This window comes from Maniola hyperantus, chromosome 7, assembly GCF_902806685.2.
Source record: "Maniola hyperantus chromosome 7, iAphHyp1.2, whole genome shotgun sequence".
NCBI lineage: Eukaryota > Metazoa > Arthropoda > Insecta > Lepidoptera > Nymphalidae > Maniola > Maniola hyperantus.
Genome location: NC_048542.1, coordinates 5,111,395 through 5,127,907, shown reverse-complemented (window position 1 = coordinate 5,127,907; position 16,513 = coordinate 5,111,395). Strand labels below are relative to the sequence as shown.

General features: G+C 36.4%; 1 protein-coding gene across 1 annotated transcript in view; it reads right to left on the bottom strand.

Moving 5' to 3' along the window:
- The window catches only part of Sox15 (Sox box protein 15), a 126,560-nt gene extending 111,409 nt beyond the window's left edge, over positions 1-15,151 (bottom strand). The window contains exons 1-2 of the mRNA XM_034970337.2: positions 14,783-15,151; positions 5,005-5,210 (exon numbers count right to left, since the gene is read on the bottom strand). Of these exons, the coding sequence (XP_034826228.1) occupies positions 5,005-5,084 (80 nt within the window). The 5' untranslated portion in view covers positions 5,085-5,210; positions 14,783-15,151. The remainder of the gene's footprint in view (positions 1-5,004; positions 5,211-14,782) is intronic.
- Positions 15,152-16,513: the final 1,362 nt, after the last annotated feature.

Genomic DNA, 16,513 nt, shown 5'->3' with positions numbered 1-16,513 from the left:
GATGCGAAGAGTGTAAGTTCAAAAGTAAACGCAGACTCGTGTTTGAGCAAACGTAGTGTGGAGCGCTCTTTAGCAAGACAGATTAGACATAAAGAGGGTGGCGGGAAAGTGAGGGGATTTTAGCAGGGAAAAATGTTCTATAATATATAACCCGGTGTCTTTCGCCGGACATCGGGCATCTTAAGAAGATTTCTCTCTCTCACTTCCTCGTTGACAAAAAAACGGTGGAAGTCCGAAGCTGAAATGACGATGATGAAAAGCTATGTTTTAACCATTTTGGACTCTTAAATTACCCGTTAATGGACGCAGAAGTGTTAAACTTTTATGTCCGACTACAATGTTAGAAAAAAACCGAGAGCCCAAACCTTATGGCAGACAAAACGGATTCCGAATACTGGCAATTGGCATAGTTTTCAGTTTTTTTAATCTCATTTTAGGCTCCGATGGCATCCTAACGGTATCCATCGGGAGACATAACTTTAGGACGGACCGCGAACAGACTTTTTTTACTTTATTTTTCTGTTTGACCTCAGTTCGCGTTCGAGCTTTTAACTTTTTAATCGACGTTTTAAAGGATGCTTATGAAAATGGTTAAATTATTATTATCATTGTTCAATAATTGTTTATTGTGAACAAATCATACACCTACCTTTACCTGTTACCTACTGTTGACCTATAAGTAGAACCCTATTAATGTCAACAATCAACATCGATATAGAACGTCCATCATCCTTTCATATTTAAATGGAGATATTGTTTTTTTTTCTTCTTTATGAAGTTGACAATAACATCAGCAGGATCATGTATGTAGGGTAGGCAGGTATGTAGCCTAATTTGGAGGTGGAAAAATAGGATTGGTAAAGATTAAAATTTTAATTTATAATTTTTTCCAAATAACCTAAGATTATCTTGTTAATTGGGTATGTTACACAGAATTTTAAATTGCCTTTCTCGTCAGTAACGGAATTGACACAAAAAGTATACTGGTAACTCTAATTGCGTTCAACGCCGGCCAAAATTAAAAAGAAAAGTCGCACAGCAAGAATCCCGCCTATTTTTAAAAATGGAACCCGACGATGATTCGCCTAATTAATAAACCAATCACGTACAGTCGAGACGCGGCATCGAGGCGCGGCGGACGTGCGGGCGCGGGGGATGAACGCTCGGAAATTCGAATACTATATTTTTTCTGCACTCCAAGCATCATGATGATACTTGTAATTGGCTTAACGGTCAGAACCGAATTTGGTATTAAATTAATTATTTCGTAACTGTTAACAACATCTTGCTGTATCTAAGATGAGGACAGATGCAATAAAAACTAAAATGGTAAATGAATAATAAGATATTATAATATAACTAATAGCGCAAGCCTAATTACTTTAATCTATTAACTTCACTGTAAATCATTACAATACATATCAATCGTTTTTTGTACTATCTATACGCTTGTTTGTACGCTACCCTTGTAGCAAGAAACCTCTAAACAATATTAATAACGTTCTTTTAATTAAATCCACGTGAATGATTCTCACAGATAAGGGCAAAAAATCACCTTTCAATATTGACACCGAAAAATTGTGTGAAAAAATCTCTGCTTTGGGGTTTTAGAAAAAAACATCATTTATCAAATAAATGCATTCCCGGTTATGTCCTTGCTCAGCGTGACTGCAAAAAGTAGTTGAATAATAAATGGTTGGCAGTACTGAGTCCCGAGGAAGCCCGATGCGACGCGAAAGACGGCGGAGATTAGCGAACGCGCGCTTTTTGCTTGCATCAATCGATGCGCTCGCGCATTCGCACGATGAATTATTCAAAAATTGACATGAAATGGCGTATGGTTCTTTTTTTAAAATGAAAGGTGCCCGATTGAGGACTGTAACCGCCTGACGAATTCATTGGTCAACGGCTTTTTACGTTCGGTAATTGCTTCGTATTTATTTACTTGAAAGTACAAAATTAATTAAAACCATACTGCGGTTCTGAATGAAAACTGTTGACCTTAGCAGAGGTTTACGAGATTGAACTCATTCTGTACCCACCTTCATGGACATCAGTTGGCTATAAAATAAATTTACTGACAAACCGCAAGTAAAGTAGACATGCCATGGACGATTCAAAACTAAAGCTATTTCTATTACGTAGCTATGCTATGGATGAACATGAATGCGTATTTGTACATACATTTATAGGACACCACGAAGATCCAAATACAAAATAATATAGTCCGCGACATGTTGAGGTGTCGAGGGTATGAGGCAGCGGGACGCCCCGTACAGCCGCACGTCACTCTAGTGCGGGGATTGTACGGGTGTGCGCGGCGTTCCTTCCCCGACTGCCATCTCGACCTGTCGCGCTCTATATACTTTTACTTTTTTACACAAAATATTAATCTTTTTTTCTATTGGAATTTGGAATAAATTTTTTACCTTGCTATCTAAAATTATACTGACATAATGCAAATTAAATTAAATTAGAATAACTAGTACTATTTATGCAGCTTTTTAGACATAACATATAGGTTTTTGTAAATTAAGTTTTTGTCCAAGCATCTTGCCTCTTTTACTAGGTAGACTAATACGTACCCTTATAGCCTAGTTAATGGTTACGACGACGTCGACGACCTATTCGGAAGGCCGGGAGTTCGATATCGAGCACGCACCTCTAGCTTTTCGGACTTATGTGCGTTTCATGCAATTACGTAAATATCATATGTTTTAACGGAGAAGGAAAACTTAGTGAGGAAATCTGCATGCCTGAGAGTTCGCCATAATGTTCTCCAGGATGTGTGAATTCTGTCGATGCGCACTGGGCCAGCGTGCGTGGCAGACTATGGCCCGTTCTTATTCTGAGAAGAGCCCCGTGGCTCGCGATAGGTTCATCGTGATGATGATGATGATGTATCCACCTTTGGCATAGTCTTTCATCAGAATCAATTCAGGATTTCAGGTTCAAAAACTTTTACTGTTAGGTAAGTCTAGTAGTTATTAAATCTCATGTACCTAGTCGAAGTACAAACATAATAAATCATTTTTTTGTGATTGTAATTAAGTACTGCAAAGAACAAAAAATATCCACCGCGTATCCGGATACAAACCTGTATAAACCTCAATGAAATTATTACAATACTTCATGTAGGTTATAGGTACCTGCCTACCAACGTTTAAGTTCTTATATTTCTTACGGAAACAATAAATAAAATTTATAACAATAAAATAGGTTTTTATTTTTAAAAAGTCCACAATGTGATCCGTGCATCGTCAAATATCCATTAGGTATCAAGTAATAAGATAGATACGTAAAGGTAAAGTCTAATACCACAACTAACTAAAAGTTACAGAGTTGCCAACTTAATTTGCTTACAACACAGACTAGCTCTACGAAATCTCGATTCTGGACAAAGATTTCGCATTCTTCAAAAATAAAACAGTTCATCTGTGGACTGTGCCATAGTTTTCACATAACGTAAAGTTGTAACGAAACATTTTAATAACAATAATTACTAAGAAATAATTTTAACAATTGGAAGTAAAATAGTTTCTTCAGATAACGTAACATCAATATTTGAACATAAATACATCATATTTTATTCTACAGGTTTCAATAAACAAAGTTTTTTCGAAAGTTTCGAAACTGTGAAGGATACATACCTCTTGCTATAAATTTCATATCGCAATTATGCGTTTACGAATTTTTAAGAGTCGTATATCTTATTTTCACCGATTATAAATATCGAATTCTAGAGTTTCGCCGCGACAAAAAGCTAATAATTAAATCGGGTAATGCTGTTAATGATGCATCGAAAGCTGACCGCGATTTCCAAGTATAAGTAATCATCCGAATTCTGCTTTCGATTGGACAAAGCTTCTTGTCTGCGCTTTTTCGAATAAATGTCTTCATTCGCAGGTACCGTACTGTTGTACTCTCCCTTATGGGTATGATGGCTTTACATGGACTTTATGAAAAACAAGGCATTTGATATATTAATAAGATGATATGTGAAAACAGCTACAGTTTTTGCGGCGAATATCATCATTAATGTTTTATCATACAGCTTGTAAATGAGGACCTTATTCCGAACAACACAACGGTCGTTATAGTCAACTTTTATTAGTTTTCTTTTCGATTCAATAATTAGTTCAAAGACAATTTTTAAAGATAACAGTAGACATAGCATCAAAGTTCTGATTATCACATTACTTTTATCGCTATTCTTATTGGCAGAATTTGCGTTACTCTTGCCAAAACTGCGATTGTCAACCAAATGTTGCGATCGTCAATGCTACTACCACTGGTTGAAGAGTTCTATACCTACTTACTCGTAAATCTATGTACTATTTTTTAATAATCAATAACGTTAGCAAGAAAAAACTTTACGTGATTACAATTAATAACAAACAATTGCTGTCGGATGAGTAAGGAGTACAAGTCGGTTGAGTTAAGAAAAAAAGTGTTTGGGAGGAGACGTTAAAGGATGAATACGGAACAACCCTTATTTTAATCTATAGAGTGGAGATCGTGTACCTAGAGGTACTAAAAAGCGTAGTATGGGGCGCTCTGCGGCACGATGGACTGACGGTCATTATCATTATCATCATCACATCAGCCTGCGAATGACCACTCTTTATAATGAAGAGGATGGCGGGATACGGTTGGATGAGGGAGGCTGAGGACAAGGTTTGGCGGCACTTAGGTACTAGAGAAAGCCTATGTTCAAGAGTGGACGTCTGTAGGTTGATATAATGATAACACTTAATGAGGCTGAACTTATTTTTAGAAATATGTATAAGTACGCTACAGGTTGAGATGGCAACCAGGGAGGGGACGCCCCGCACACCCGCACAACCCCCAACACTAACCCGGTGCGGACGAACGCGGGTGAAGTATGGGTGTGCGGGGCGTCCACCCATCCATACCCCGACTGCCATCTCGACCTGTCGCGGACTATGGGGACTTGTTAGTGTACTAGTTACTAGCTAGTGAATAAAAGGAGCTGTAACTTACTTGTAAGATGAAAAAGACATATTCCCGTCCATGGGCTGGTCATCCACCGCTCCACCTGTCGTCAGCATGAGTGTATTCATTCGGTGTCAAAGCACAATTTACCGATGTCGGTGTAACATCACTAGTCCAATTGTCAAATGCGTCAAAATGACGCGGTGCCACTTTTACGTTACATCACTAGTGTCCGTCTTGTCCTTGTCTCATACCTGAAATAAGAAAATAGTAAGCTGAAATCAACATGCTCGAGAATTCATTAGTATGATGATCATAAATTAATATAAAAAACCAGTCAAGTGCGAGTCGGACTTGCATATGAAGGGTCAGTACAATCGTACCTGGGAGGTACCTAATATAACTCTATAGCTATGTTATATGTTTACGTACATATAACATAGCTATAGAGTTATATTACCTCCAAACCTCCTAGGTCCCAAATCTCCTCAGCACCAGTTATGGAGAAAAAGTGTGCCAGGTATTAAATACCATGGTACCTTTCATCGACATACGGACCGACAGACAGACGGACAGACAGACATGACGAATATATAAGGGTTCCGTTATTTTGCCATTCGGCTACGGAACCGGAGTACAATCGTACAATTACAGATATTATATGTTTTTATCTATACCTACTATAATATTATAATCTGTCTGTCTATCTGCTAGCTTTTCAGGTCCATCCGTTTAACCGATTTTGATGATACAGAAATAGCTTGCACCACGGGGAAGGGCATCGGCTAATTTTTAAACCCGGAATATCAAAGATTTCCCACGGGGTTTTTAGAACTCATCTGCAGAAGACAGAATAAATATGAACTACTTTTTGTCCTGTGCTGTAATTAGCTGTGATAGCCTAGTGGTTAGGACGTCCGCCTTCTAATCGGAGGTCGGGGGTTCGATCCCGGGCACGCACCTCTAACTTGTCGGAGTTATGTGCGTTTTAATTTATTAAATATCACTTGCTTTAACGGTGAAGGAAAACGTCGTGAGGAAACCTGCATGCCTGAGAGTTCTCCATAATGTTCTCAAAGGTGTGTGAAGTCTACCAATCCGCACATGGCCAGCGCGGTAGACTATGGCCAAAACCCTCCTCGTTCTGAGAGGAGACCCGTGCACTGTAGTGAGCCGGCGATGGGTTGATCATGATGATGATGATAACTTTTTGTCCAGAAAAATCGTTGCCTTGGGTTTTTTGAAAATCGGAATCTTTGCGGACGAAGTCGCGGGTTTCATCTTAGTTATGTAATAAAGTAATGCCCAAGGTGTAAAAGCTTGAGTAAGTATCGAAATCGAATGATTAATGTGGCAGGTAAGTAGGTAAGGTACATCAAACTTTAATCCCTAAAATACTGACGCATGTTACAAAATACAGCTTCTTCATACTAATCTAACACATCTGGTATTGAACCGGCATCAGATCCAAAAGATAGCAAGGCCTGTTTGTTCGGCGGGAACCGGCTGAGCGGCCATATTGAATCTGATTGACAGCTGTCAATGTTGGCGGCACTGTGACGCGTTGCCGCGCCTTGCCTGCGCGTTACAAGGGGCACCACTAATTTAATTTATTTAAAAAATAATGTTCTTCGATTAAATTGGACGATTAAATATCTAACTATGATTTTCATTCCACCTAGTTAATTCTTTTGTTAAATATTAAGTTGTACCGTATCCATCTATTTCTAAATAATCCTATTTTTTTAATTGTTTTTAAAGAATGTTAGCCATGTTAATTGACTAATATTCCCTTCCCTCCCTTTCCCTTCCAACTAAGCGAGAAGCTTGTGCTAGGATTGGGTACGACAACAGTGCAACGGGTGAGGATTGAACCGGCGACCTTTCGGAAGTGAGTCCGCTCCTTAACCGTTGAGCTATTGAGGCTATATTTATTTAGATACTTAGAGCTCCCGCAGACTTACAATTTCAAGTTGGGCAACTAAATTGGAGAGTATACTAATAGGCATTGTAACTTCTGGGTGTCTTGTTTAATATGGCAGATGGCTTGACTCGACTCTTCTCTCACAGTTCTAATAACCAAAAGAAAAAGTTGAAACACAAACATAATATTGTTAAATATTACTTAAGTAGTTAAATTGGACTCGATTGGTGAGTAATTTTAATAATTAAGTAGGTACCTACCTAGCTATTAACGGTACGTCACTAAAACGTGTATCTTTTACAAGACTTTTTACTTGCTACCTATTTAATTAGATACGTTAAAGTAGGTAAAAAATAATGTATAAAAAGCAACACAGAATGTAAACTTTATTTAAGAGTGATAGAATATCATATAGAATAACTACCTAGTTGCCTACCTAGGTTTTTCTATTGGGTGTCCATGTACTTACCTACGTAATAATAATATTATAATCATGCAGGATCATCACCAGTGAATTATAGGTATGACAGATTATTTAATACTAGATGATGCCCGCGGCTTCGTCCGCGTGGATTTAGGTTTTTTGAAATCCCGTGGGAACTCTTCAACTTTCCGGGATAAAAAGTAGCCTATATCCTTCCCCGGGATATAAGCTAACTCTGTACTAAATTTCATCAAAATCGCTTGAACGGTTGGGCCGTAAAAAACTAGCAGACAGACAGACAGACACACTTTCGCATTTATAATACAACAATATACAGTATATATTAGTATTGATTATGTAAGGACTAAGGTGTATTATCTTTTAAAAACCCTAATTTTTAGAATTTGTAATGTAGGTAAGTGTACCTGCCTAAATATGCAACGTATCTACTATCTAGGTTGTAATCCTATACTAGACATATACCCATAGGTACTTGTTTTGTTTTGGCTTACGAATTCAATTATTAAGTACTTGGTTTAAAGTTAAATTTATTCAATAAACAGCTACCTACTCGGTATAAAGGTCGCGCTCGCGACAAAAGGCGCACGCGTTTTTTTCATAACTTGGATCCACTAGGGTTTGTGGATCAACTGATATAGGTAGACCAGAATCTCATGAAATGAAATTCCAAATTTTGCAACACTTTACTCTGTGAACAGGTTCGTTTTATGATGTAGACGCTCACAAAGAAAGAATTTTCAGAAATTCCACCCCGAAGGGGGCTCGGTAAAAATAGGATGAAGGTTTGTATGAAAGTCCGTCATTTTTCAAGTTATAGGTAGGTAATATCTGTTCCGGCTGTACTCATGTGTTTAGTCGACGTTAGCTCGACTAGTTTCGAACCCATCCGGGGTCCTTTTTCAAGGGAGTCCGTTCGCGCACGCGCCGCGGTTTTGACTGCGGGCGCGCGTGCCGCTGCCCGTAGGTATAGGTAGGTATTTGGGCTTTCGGGCAAGAATGAAGAAGTAGGTGCGTGTTTCAGGATTTTCGAAAATCCACTGAAGCGAAGCCAGAGTGGGTCAGCTAGTTAATAATAAACATAAATGAAAAGTCTAAATCTAATCTTACATTCATATAAGATTATAGATTTTAAGTCTGGATATCAATAGTCATCGTCAAAACTAAATATTTAGGGGTAAGGGTAACACCGTAAAAAATATATAAGTACAATACTTAATATGTCTTGAGGTTGAGGTCTATAGAATAGAATAGCATATTATATTTTTACTCAAGTAAACTTTTACAGGTGCTTTTGAATCGTCAACTATGTCGTTTAATTTACCAATGGTTCGGAATGCCGTTCCTACCGAGATCTTTCCTAACCTAACCTATCACCACATCAAAACCGCATGAAAATCGGTCAAGCTGTTTTTGAGGCAAGCCCAGCTGTTTTAGAAAAACACATATTAGATACCTACATGTGCAGTAGCTACAAAATATAAGTAGGTACCTAATCTACTACTGTATCAGGTACTACGACTACCTACATGTTGATTAAAATCATAAAAATAAGTAGGTATAGAAATAGTGAAAGAGTCAGTTAAACTTAAATCCGTGTTCTATTGTAAAACCAGACATATTTACGTTAATTTGGAGCCTAGAGTTGCTGAAAATCAGTGACAATGCTCCTCTGGTATTTTCTATTACCTTATTTGAAATTCTGTGGTCATAAGGGTTTTATAAAAATATTTATAGTTTTACCTGATGACGCTTTTCATACAAATCGACTTAATCTTATTTTAATTGTAATGATTGATCTTTCACTCTCGATGTTCCAAAACATCGATAAAATCTCGGTTATCAACAATCTCTGTCACGGCACTAGACAGCTTCCATCGATAAAAATCTACAGGCGACCAAACACCGGTAGCTCTGAACGCCAATTAAGTATTAAATTATTTTTTGTGTTTCTTTCCTTAAAACTGTGATATTGGCCTAAGAGCCAGCGCGTGCCAAACCTTCCTTATCTATATATATAAAAGGAAAAGGTGACTGACTGACTGACTGACTGACTGACTGACTGACTGACTGACTGATCTATCAACGCACAGCTCAAACTAATGGACGAATCGGGCTGAAATTTGGCATGCAGATAGCTATTATGACGTAGGCATCCGCTAAGAAAGGATTTTTGAAAGTTCCACTCCTAAGGGGGTGAAATAGGGGTTTGAAATTTGTGTAGTCCACGCGGACGAAGTCGCGAGCATAAGCTAGTTTTATATAAGCTGAAAGTTTCTCTTGGTCCTGGGAGGAACGTTTGTTAGGATATTTGTTTGAATCACGGTGGCTTTGGGAGATGACAGGTAACAAAGGTGCATAAAATCTTACGTCAAAGTATAGGTAAAGTCTATTTTTTTATATTTTCTTTGGAGTAGTAGGTACGAGTACCTATTAGAAATCACGTCATGCATTGCCAGATACTATTCGCCGCCTGCATTATGGATTTCATAGGTACCGGTGTCCCGCACGCGGCGTAACGACCATTGATTACATGTTTCGCTATCTCATCTGCGAGGAAGGAGTTAGGTATCGACTAGTGAAAAATAACTTAAATAATAAGAAAAGAAAGACAAGAAATGAGATCAAGAAGTTTTGTGGCACCACTCGCTGTCTAATAAGAATAGTAATTCTTACATAAATAGTAGACAGCACAAATTATTCTGCAATACCTCTAGTTACTAGAAATAATGCAAAATAATAGAGTCTAGTAGAATATTAGACCCATTGCATGGATTTAAAAAATTAATCAGACCCGCCCTGTCTTCGCACGGGAGATTTTGGAGCAGAGAAAAACAATATTAAACAATACGTTTAAACCTTATTCTTGAATCACTTTATCTATTGATGAAAACTACATCTGTTGCGTAGTTCAAAAAATACGGGGCAAATGTTTTATTTTCAGGCTCGCCAAGATAAAGAAATCATAAGGCGCATCGAAAATGCCTGGATAAGCTTTTGGTCATTGAAAGAACTGTTACCTGTGAGTTACCTATGTGTGTTCAAGATAACTTATGGGCAAAATCTGCTTCTTTCTGGACTCCCCAGAATTATCAACGCCAGCGTGGTAGGCCGAGGCGACGTTGGCGTGATGAATTAGATAAGTTTACGGCTACGTGGCCTGAAGAGCCACGGAAAAGGGAATGGTGGAAGGATCGGAGCGAAGCCTTTGCCCAGCCGTGGGACCGGCAGGGTGATTTAGATTAGATTAGTTTAAATTATCTAAGTGTACATATAGACAGCGGGAAGCGACTTTATTTTATACTATGTAGAGATTTGCAAATGACATTCCTTCCTCATGTCATGTCCGCCCGCTTAACTAAAAACAAGCCGATGTTTTGATTAATACGCGGTTGTAATAAAAAACATCCAACGTGGGATGGGTGCTGAAAGTAACACAACTTTAGAACATGTGCTCATTTGTAAAATGGCCTTCATTGCAATATTCTTGCCTTCTAAGATTGATATAATAGGTAGCTATCTACTTGTATCGCATATTATGATTAAATTCTCAAATTCTTAAAAAAAACTGCCAAATTAAATACATGCTGTGCTTATCCTGTTTAAGAGTTAATGAAAAAAAATTACAAAAAAAATCAAAACCGACTTCGATACACAAACACTAAAAATTGAAAAATAATTTAATTTATTACCGAATATATTATTATGTACCTATACAAGAGTTAATATAGTTCCATAATAATACTTTTTGGTGCCGGTGCCAATTAGCTTTAGCTGCGCGAATCGTCTAGACTTCATATTTTTATGAGACTCCACAATGGCACCTCATTGGCACCGACCCCAAAAAATATTATTATGGAACTATATTAACTCTTGTATACATAATATATTCGGTAATAAATTAAATTATTTTTCAATTTTTAGTGTTTGTGTATCGAAGTCGGTTTTTATTTTTTTTGTAATTTTTTTATATTTCACAATTTTTAGTGGCCCCATGGAATTATGCTATGACTGGTTAAAAATCTACTGTTTACTAAGCTATTACACTGATCGCGAGCAATTTACTCTTATCCGTTGAGGAGTTCCAGTATCTATCTTCGAAGATGTTCATCAGATCTTCACCAAATTTAAATGGGACCAACTTTGAAGTATACCCTTTCAAACAAAAAAAGAATTTTCAAAATCGGTCCAGGCGTCATCGAGTAATCGGGGAACATACATTAAAAAAATAAATAAAAAAAAAAGATTCCGACGAATTGAGAACCTCCTCCTTTGTTTGAAGTCGGTTAAAAACATAAGTCGACTCGACTTGATTCCTTCGATGAAAAAATGACTCTCATGAAAAGTCCGCTATTCTAAAGTGGAAATAGCATTAATATGTATTTCTTTCTTTTTGTAGTGTGTAGTTTTAAGTTATTATATGTAACCTGTTGATTGTCCTTTTAATAAAAAATAAAAGAGTGCAATCTATTAGATTTTTAATGATTCGGTTTTTGATAAAATTCGTTTAGGTATACCTATAGCATTTTCCGTCCCGTAGGTAAGGTTTTGAAAAATTTGTATCCACTTGTTAGCAATTTGGGCGGTTCTTGGAATTAATTTAAATTTTATTTTTAAAATTCAATTTCAAAGCATAAAATTGTTCACGGTAAGTAACTAAGTCGTTACCTACAGCTGTATAAGTAATCTTAAGGTTTTTTGCTGACATTTTTAGGAGCTAATTAATTAGTATGTGCTACTCACTTTTATTTCAATGGCGTACTTAAATCCAGTTTTAAATCTAATCATTTATATGACTGCCCATAAAAAGGAGTGTAATATTTTCAGGGTTCATAATAATAAGCATATTGTATATTGTGTGTGAGTATCTTTGTTCCAACATGATCTCTATATTCCAGAACAGATCTGGATGTATGGGGATGTCGTTAGAATCCTTACATCATGCTGAGCGACACCAAGTGTTTTGAAAAAATTTAATATGACAGAGTCAGTATTGAGTTGAGTTTTCAATTACCTAAGTACCTACCTACCTATTTTTTTTTTAAATAATTTTGCATAAACGTGAATGTCCTTAGAAGATACAAGTAACTAGGTACCTACCTACCAAACCATACTTAGGTACTTACCTAATATTGGGTAGGTACACTGGAATACCTATATACATAAGTAATAATAGAGTCAATAAAATTCATAGAAAATTAGTTTATTAGCATTTTCTATTTTTTGTAAATCTTAAAAAAATAAATTTTTTGGAATTTTTTTTGAAAATGTTTTACACATTGACTTAAATAATATTTTTAATTCCAAGTTTATCTAGATAGGTGTCATCCCTGAGTTTTTGCGTGAATTCAGGGAATAACACCAATCAATGACACAAATCAAAGAAAAGCTCGCTCCTGAATCGTGTCTCGAAATCGTAGATATAGCTACTTACTCGTTTTATTTCAAGTTTATTCAACCATAATATGTAGGTATTTTGCTATAAATATTCAAATACAGGTCGGAGGGTTGAATTCGTTAGCGTAATATTATTAGGTATGTTTAACCGTAATACACTACATAGGTACCGACCTCTGTTGTCACTTTTCTTTTAAAATAATTATGAGTAGTAGAGGCTCATTAACCAAATTTTTTGAATTTTCATCAATCAACAATATTCGGTATGAGTGACGACTGTCGACTGCGATTATTATGCACACAGAAGGAGACCGACCATCTCCACACATCGTCAGGCCCAGAAATTGATGAACCGTTACAAGGTCCAAATTAGCATGATTTGTTAGATAAAAATATCAATTGCATAATCGAAATATACCTATGGGCTCAAATCCATGATTAGGTTATGTTAAAAACAACTAGAAAGGAGAAAAAAAACGTTTACTTTTTAAAGCTGTGCCGTGCCTCACAATAGGTAGGTACCAGTTAAATCTATGGGTTAGGTTTTCCCGGCGCCTCTAATACTTGAGCAGTAAAGTCGCAAGACCTCAAGCAGAAGGTACCTATGCTTATTTAGTAAGTGAAAATTACATTTAAGAAAATCGTCGTTCATCGGAAAATGATCCGAGCGAGGAATGGAACGGAAATTCGGGTAAAAAGTGCGAAGAGAGCGTGTTAGGAAATCAAATTACCAATTGTAAGATTTTCTCTTGGCGATGCACTTTAAACATGCGAAACTACCTATTTTTATTACCCCGGCGAACTTCGTACCGCCTAACAGTCAATTCTTTTTTAGGCAATTTTTTTAATTTTTTCTCTCCGTAAGAACCATCCTCGTACTTCAAGGAATATTATGAAAAAAGAATTAGCGAAATCGGTTCAGCCGTTCTCGAGATTTGCGATCAGCAACACATTTAGCGATTCATTTTTATATATAGAGATATATTTTTCTATTAGATAGGTAGGTAGGTAGGTAGGTATATTGATTTGTGTTCCTGACTAATATAATATTAAATCATTTGATGTTAACGAATCCATTGTCAATTTCATAGAACTCTTGTAGAGCATAGGAATAGGTACCTTGCTTGAAACTTTAAATTAAGTAGGTAAGTAGGATTAATAGCCGCGATTAATAGCCTCACTGGACAGGAGGGCTGGCTCATTTTTTGCGCAACGGTTCAGACTGATGGCGGTCCAGCGCGGAAATGCAGCCAGTATTCTTGGCACCATTCCACGCAGATTTGTATAGTAATTCGATAAGGCTAGCTTTAAGTTTCATTGTAATATTTTCAGTTGCATATTAAGTAATAAAATGTAGTACCTAGGTAAATATTTTTATTTATTTACCTTGAGTCTAAAATCTTGGTTACTTACGTACAATAATACCTATAAAATACATACCTTCTTAGGTTTAGAAAATTATTATAAAAAAGCTTGTTTGGTCTCTATTGCTATATCGTCCACACCAAAAGTGCTTTTTAGGGTTCCGTACCCGAACGGTGCCGACGAGTGGCCCTATTACTCCGCTGTCCGTCCATCTGTCTGTCAGCGGGCTGTACCTATCTTGTGAACCGTAATAGGTAGAGACTAGAGAGTTGAAATTTTCTCCAGAATGTGTATTTCTATTGCCGCTATAATAAAAATTTCGAAATGGCCGACATGAAAATTTATACTTACCTAATATATTTTTGTGCGATGGTACAGATTACAGAACCCTTTGTGTGCAAGTCCGACGACTCGCACTTCTTCACTGATTTTTCTATACCTAGGTAAGTACTTAAAGCTTTCCTTTAGCTTTAATCTAGGTACCTATTCATTCAAAAAATCCAATAAATCGGAATTTAATAATTAACGAACTTGGTTTTGACACACTGCCGTGTGTCAACACCAAGTTCGTTAATAACTACACGTACCTATAACTTTCGGCACATTTAAAGCCTTTATATTTATAGTAGGTAGGAATACCTACTTTCAATAAAGCTACAATTTAATATAAATTTTCTCGCTAATTCATACGTACTTACCTCTCAATTTTACACAGATTGTATTTAGAATCTATTGTTCTCACTCACTAAATGTAAATATTTTCCACGATTTCTATAAACTAGTAAGTAGTAGGGTCTACATCCAGAACGAGGTCTGAACTTTAACCGCAACTTGTCACATAAACTTCGCTTAACACATTTTCATAAAATTCACGGCGCAAAAATACACTTTAAACCACTTGTCACTTAGTTTTTGAGAGTTAATTTTTGGACAGTACGTTCGTAAATCTGTATAATAAGGTAGTCGATAGAGTTCGAGAAAAATGTTTGAATTTTGAATTAGGAACAGAAAACGATCACTTCGCGCCGGCGCGGGCGAGCACGATCGACTGGAGTCGCACGCGCACCTCAGAACGGGCGAGCGATAGATCCTGGTGTAGTCAACCTTTTGTAATGGTTAACTAAAGCTCTTACATTTTGCCTTCACTTGCTCTTTATTAGCAATCAATTGTATATAAAAAAATGACAATCCGCACTTGGCCAGCGTGGCGTAACCAAAAAAAACCCTCTCTGAGAAGAACCCCGTCCTTAATAGTGAGGCGGCGATGGGATGATAATGATGAGGATGTTATCACAGAAATATATAATACTTATTTTAAGCAAAAACTGTTATGAATTCAATTTTAATATAAATTCATATAACTATGATACGGCCTTGAAATAGCACAAATCATCGACAAGTATTGTAAAATTGACAATAATGCGTTACTTTAATCGAACATCATTAAGTAGGGGAGACTGGGGATACGTCTTGATTTGATAACATCATGTCTACATTTTTGAAAAGATAGGTACTCACAGCTCATTTTCTAATAATGTTATGTGCAAAATTACACCATCTATCATCTGTATTATCTGTACAAAACAATAAAAAATAAAACAGGCGGTCTTATCGTTACGAAGCTATTTCTTCCAGCTCCAGGCAACCTAGATGTATCTAATGAACAGAAAAGTTTGGGTGTATGTAAAATGTAAATATGTGCATACCTACACAAAAATTTATTGTCAATCGATTGCAGTAGGTGTTTACCCACATATTAGGGCATTAAAAGACTAATATTATTAAGTTCTTTATTTAGGTAACTACTTCATTTTATGCAAAAATTATAAAACAGTAGGTATATAACAGTAGGTATATAAAAATTATAAAAAAGTAGGTACCTAGCTCTTAAAATTTTTCATTGAAACATGAGTGAAATGAGCTAGGTACAACAAATTTTTTGTGTGTAAAACGCTGAAAACTATAACTTACTATTATTAAAAAATCACTCAATAGGCCAGTTGACCCTTTTTTTAAGTAGGTCTTAAGTGGTTAATATTTGTCCTATTAGATCAAAAAAATTAACACTATATTTTTTTGCGCCCTAAAAACCGTAAAACTTTAATTTAAAAATATATTTTTCTTAGACAGGTGAAAACACTGTCGGCCATGTTTGGCCGATAGATTATCTGTGCTCTGACGTCATGCATTTGTAAACAACAGCACAACCTCCCAAAGTTTAATAAACATGACTTCTATACTAGTTTACATGAAAAATATAGTAATTATCGTTATTGTATCATCCGAGAATGTAAAAAAGTAGATAATTTAAAGTCCTGACAAACTTTTACGGACTTTAAATTTTATATATATGGATACTACGTTAGTCCACGCGTGACATAGGGATGACATTTCTTTGTTTACATATTTAATGACGACACATCATGGCT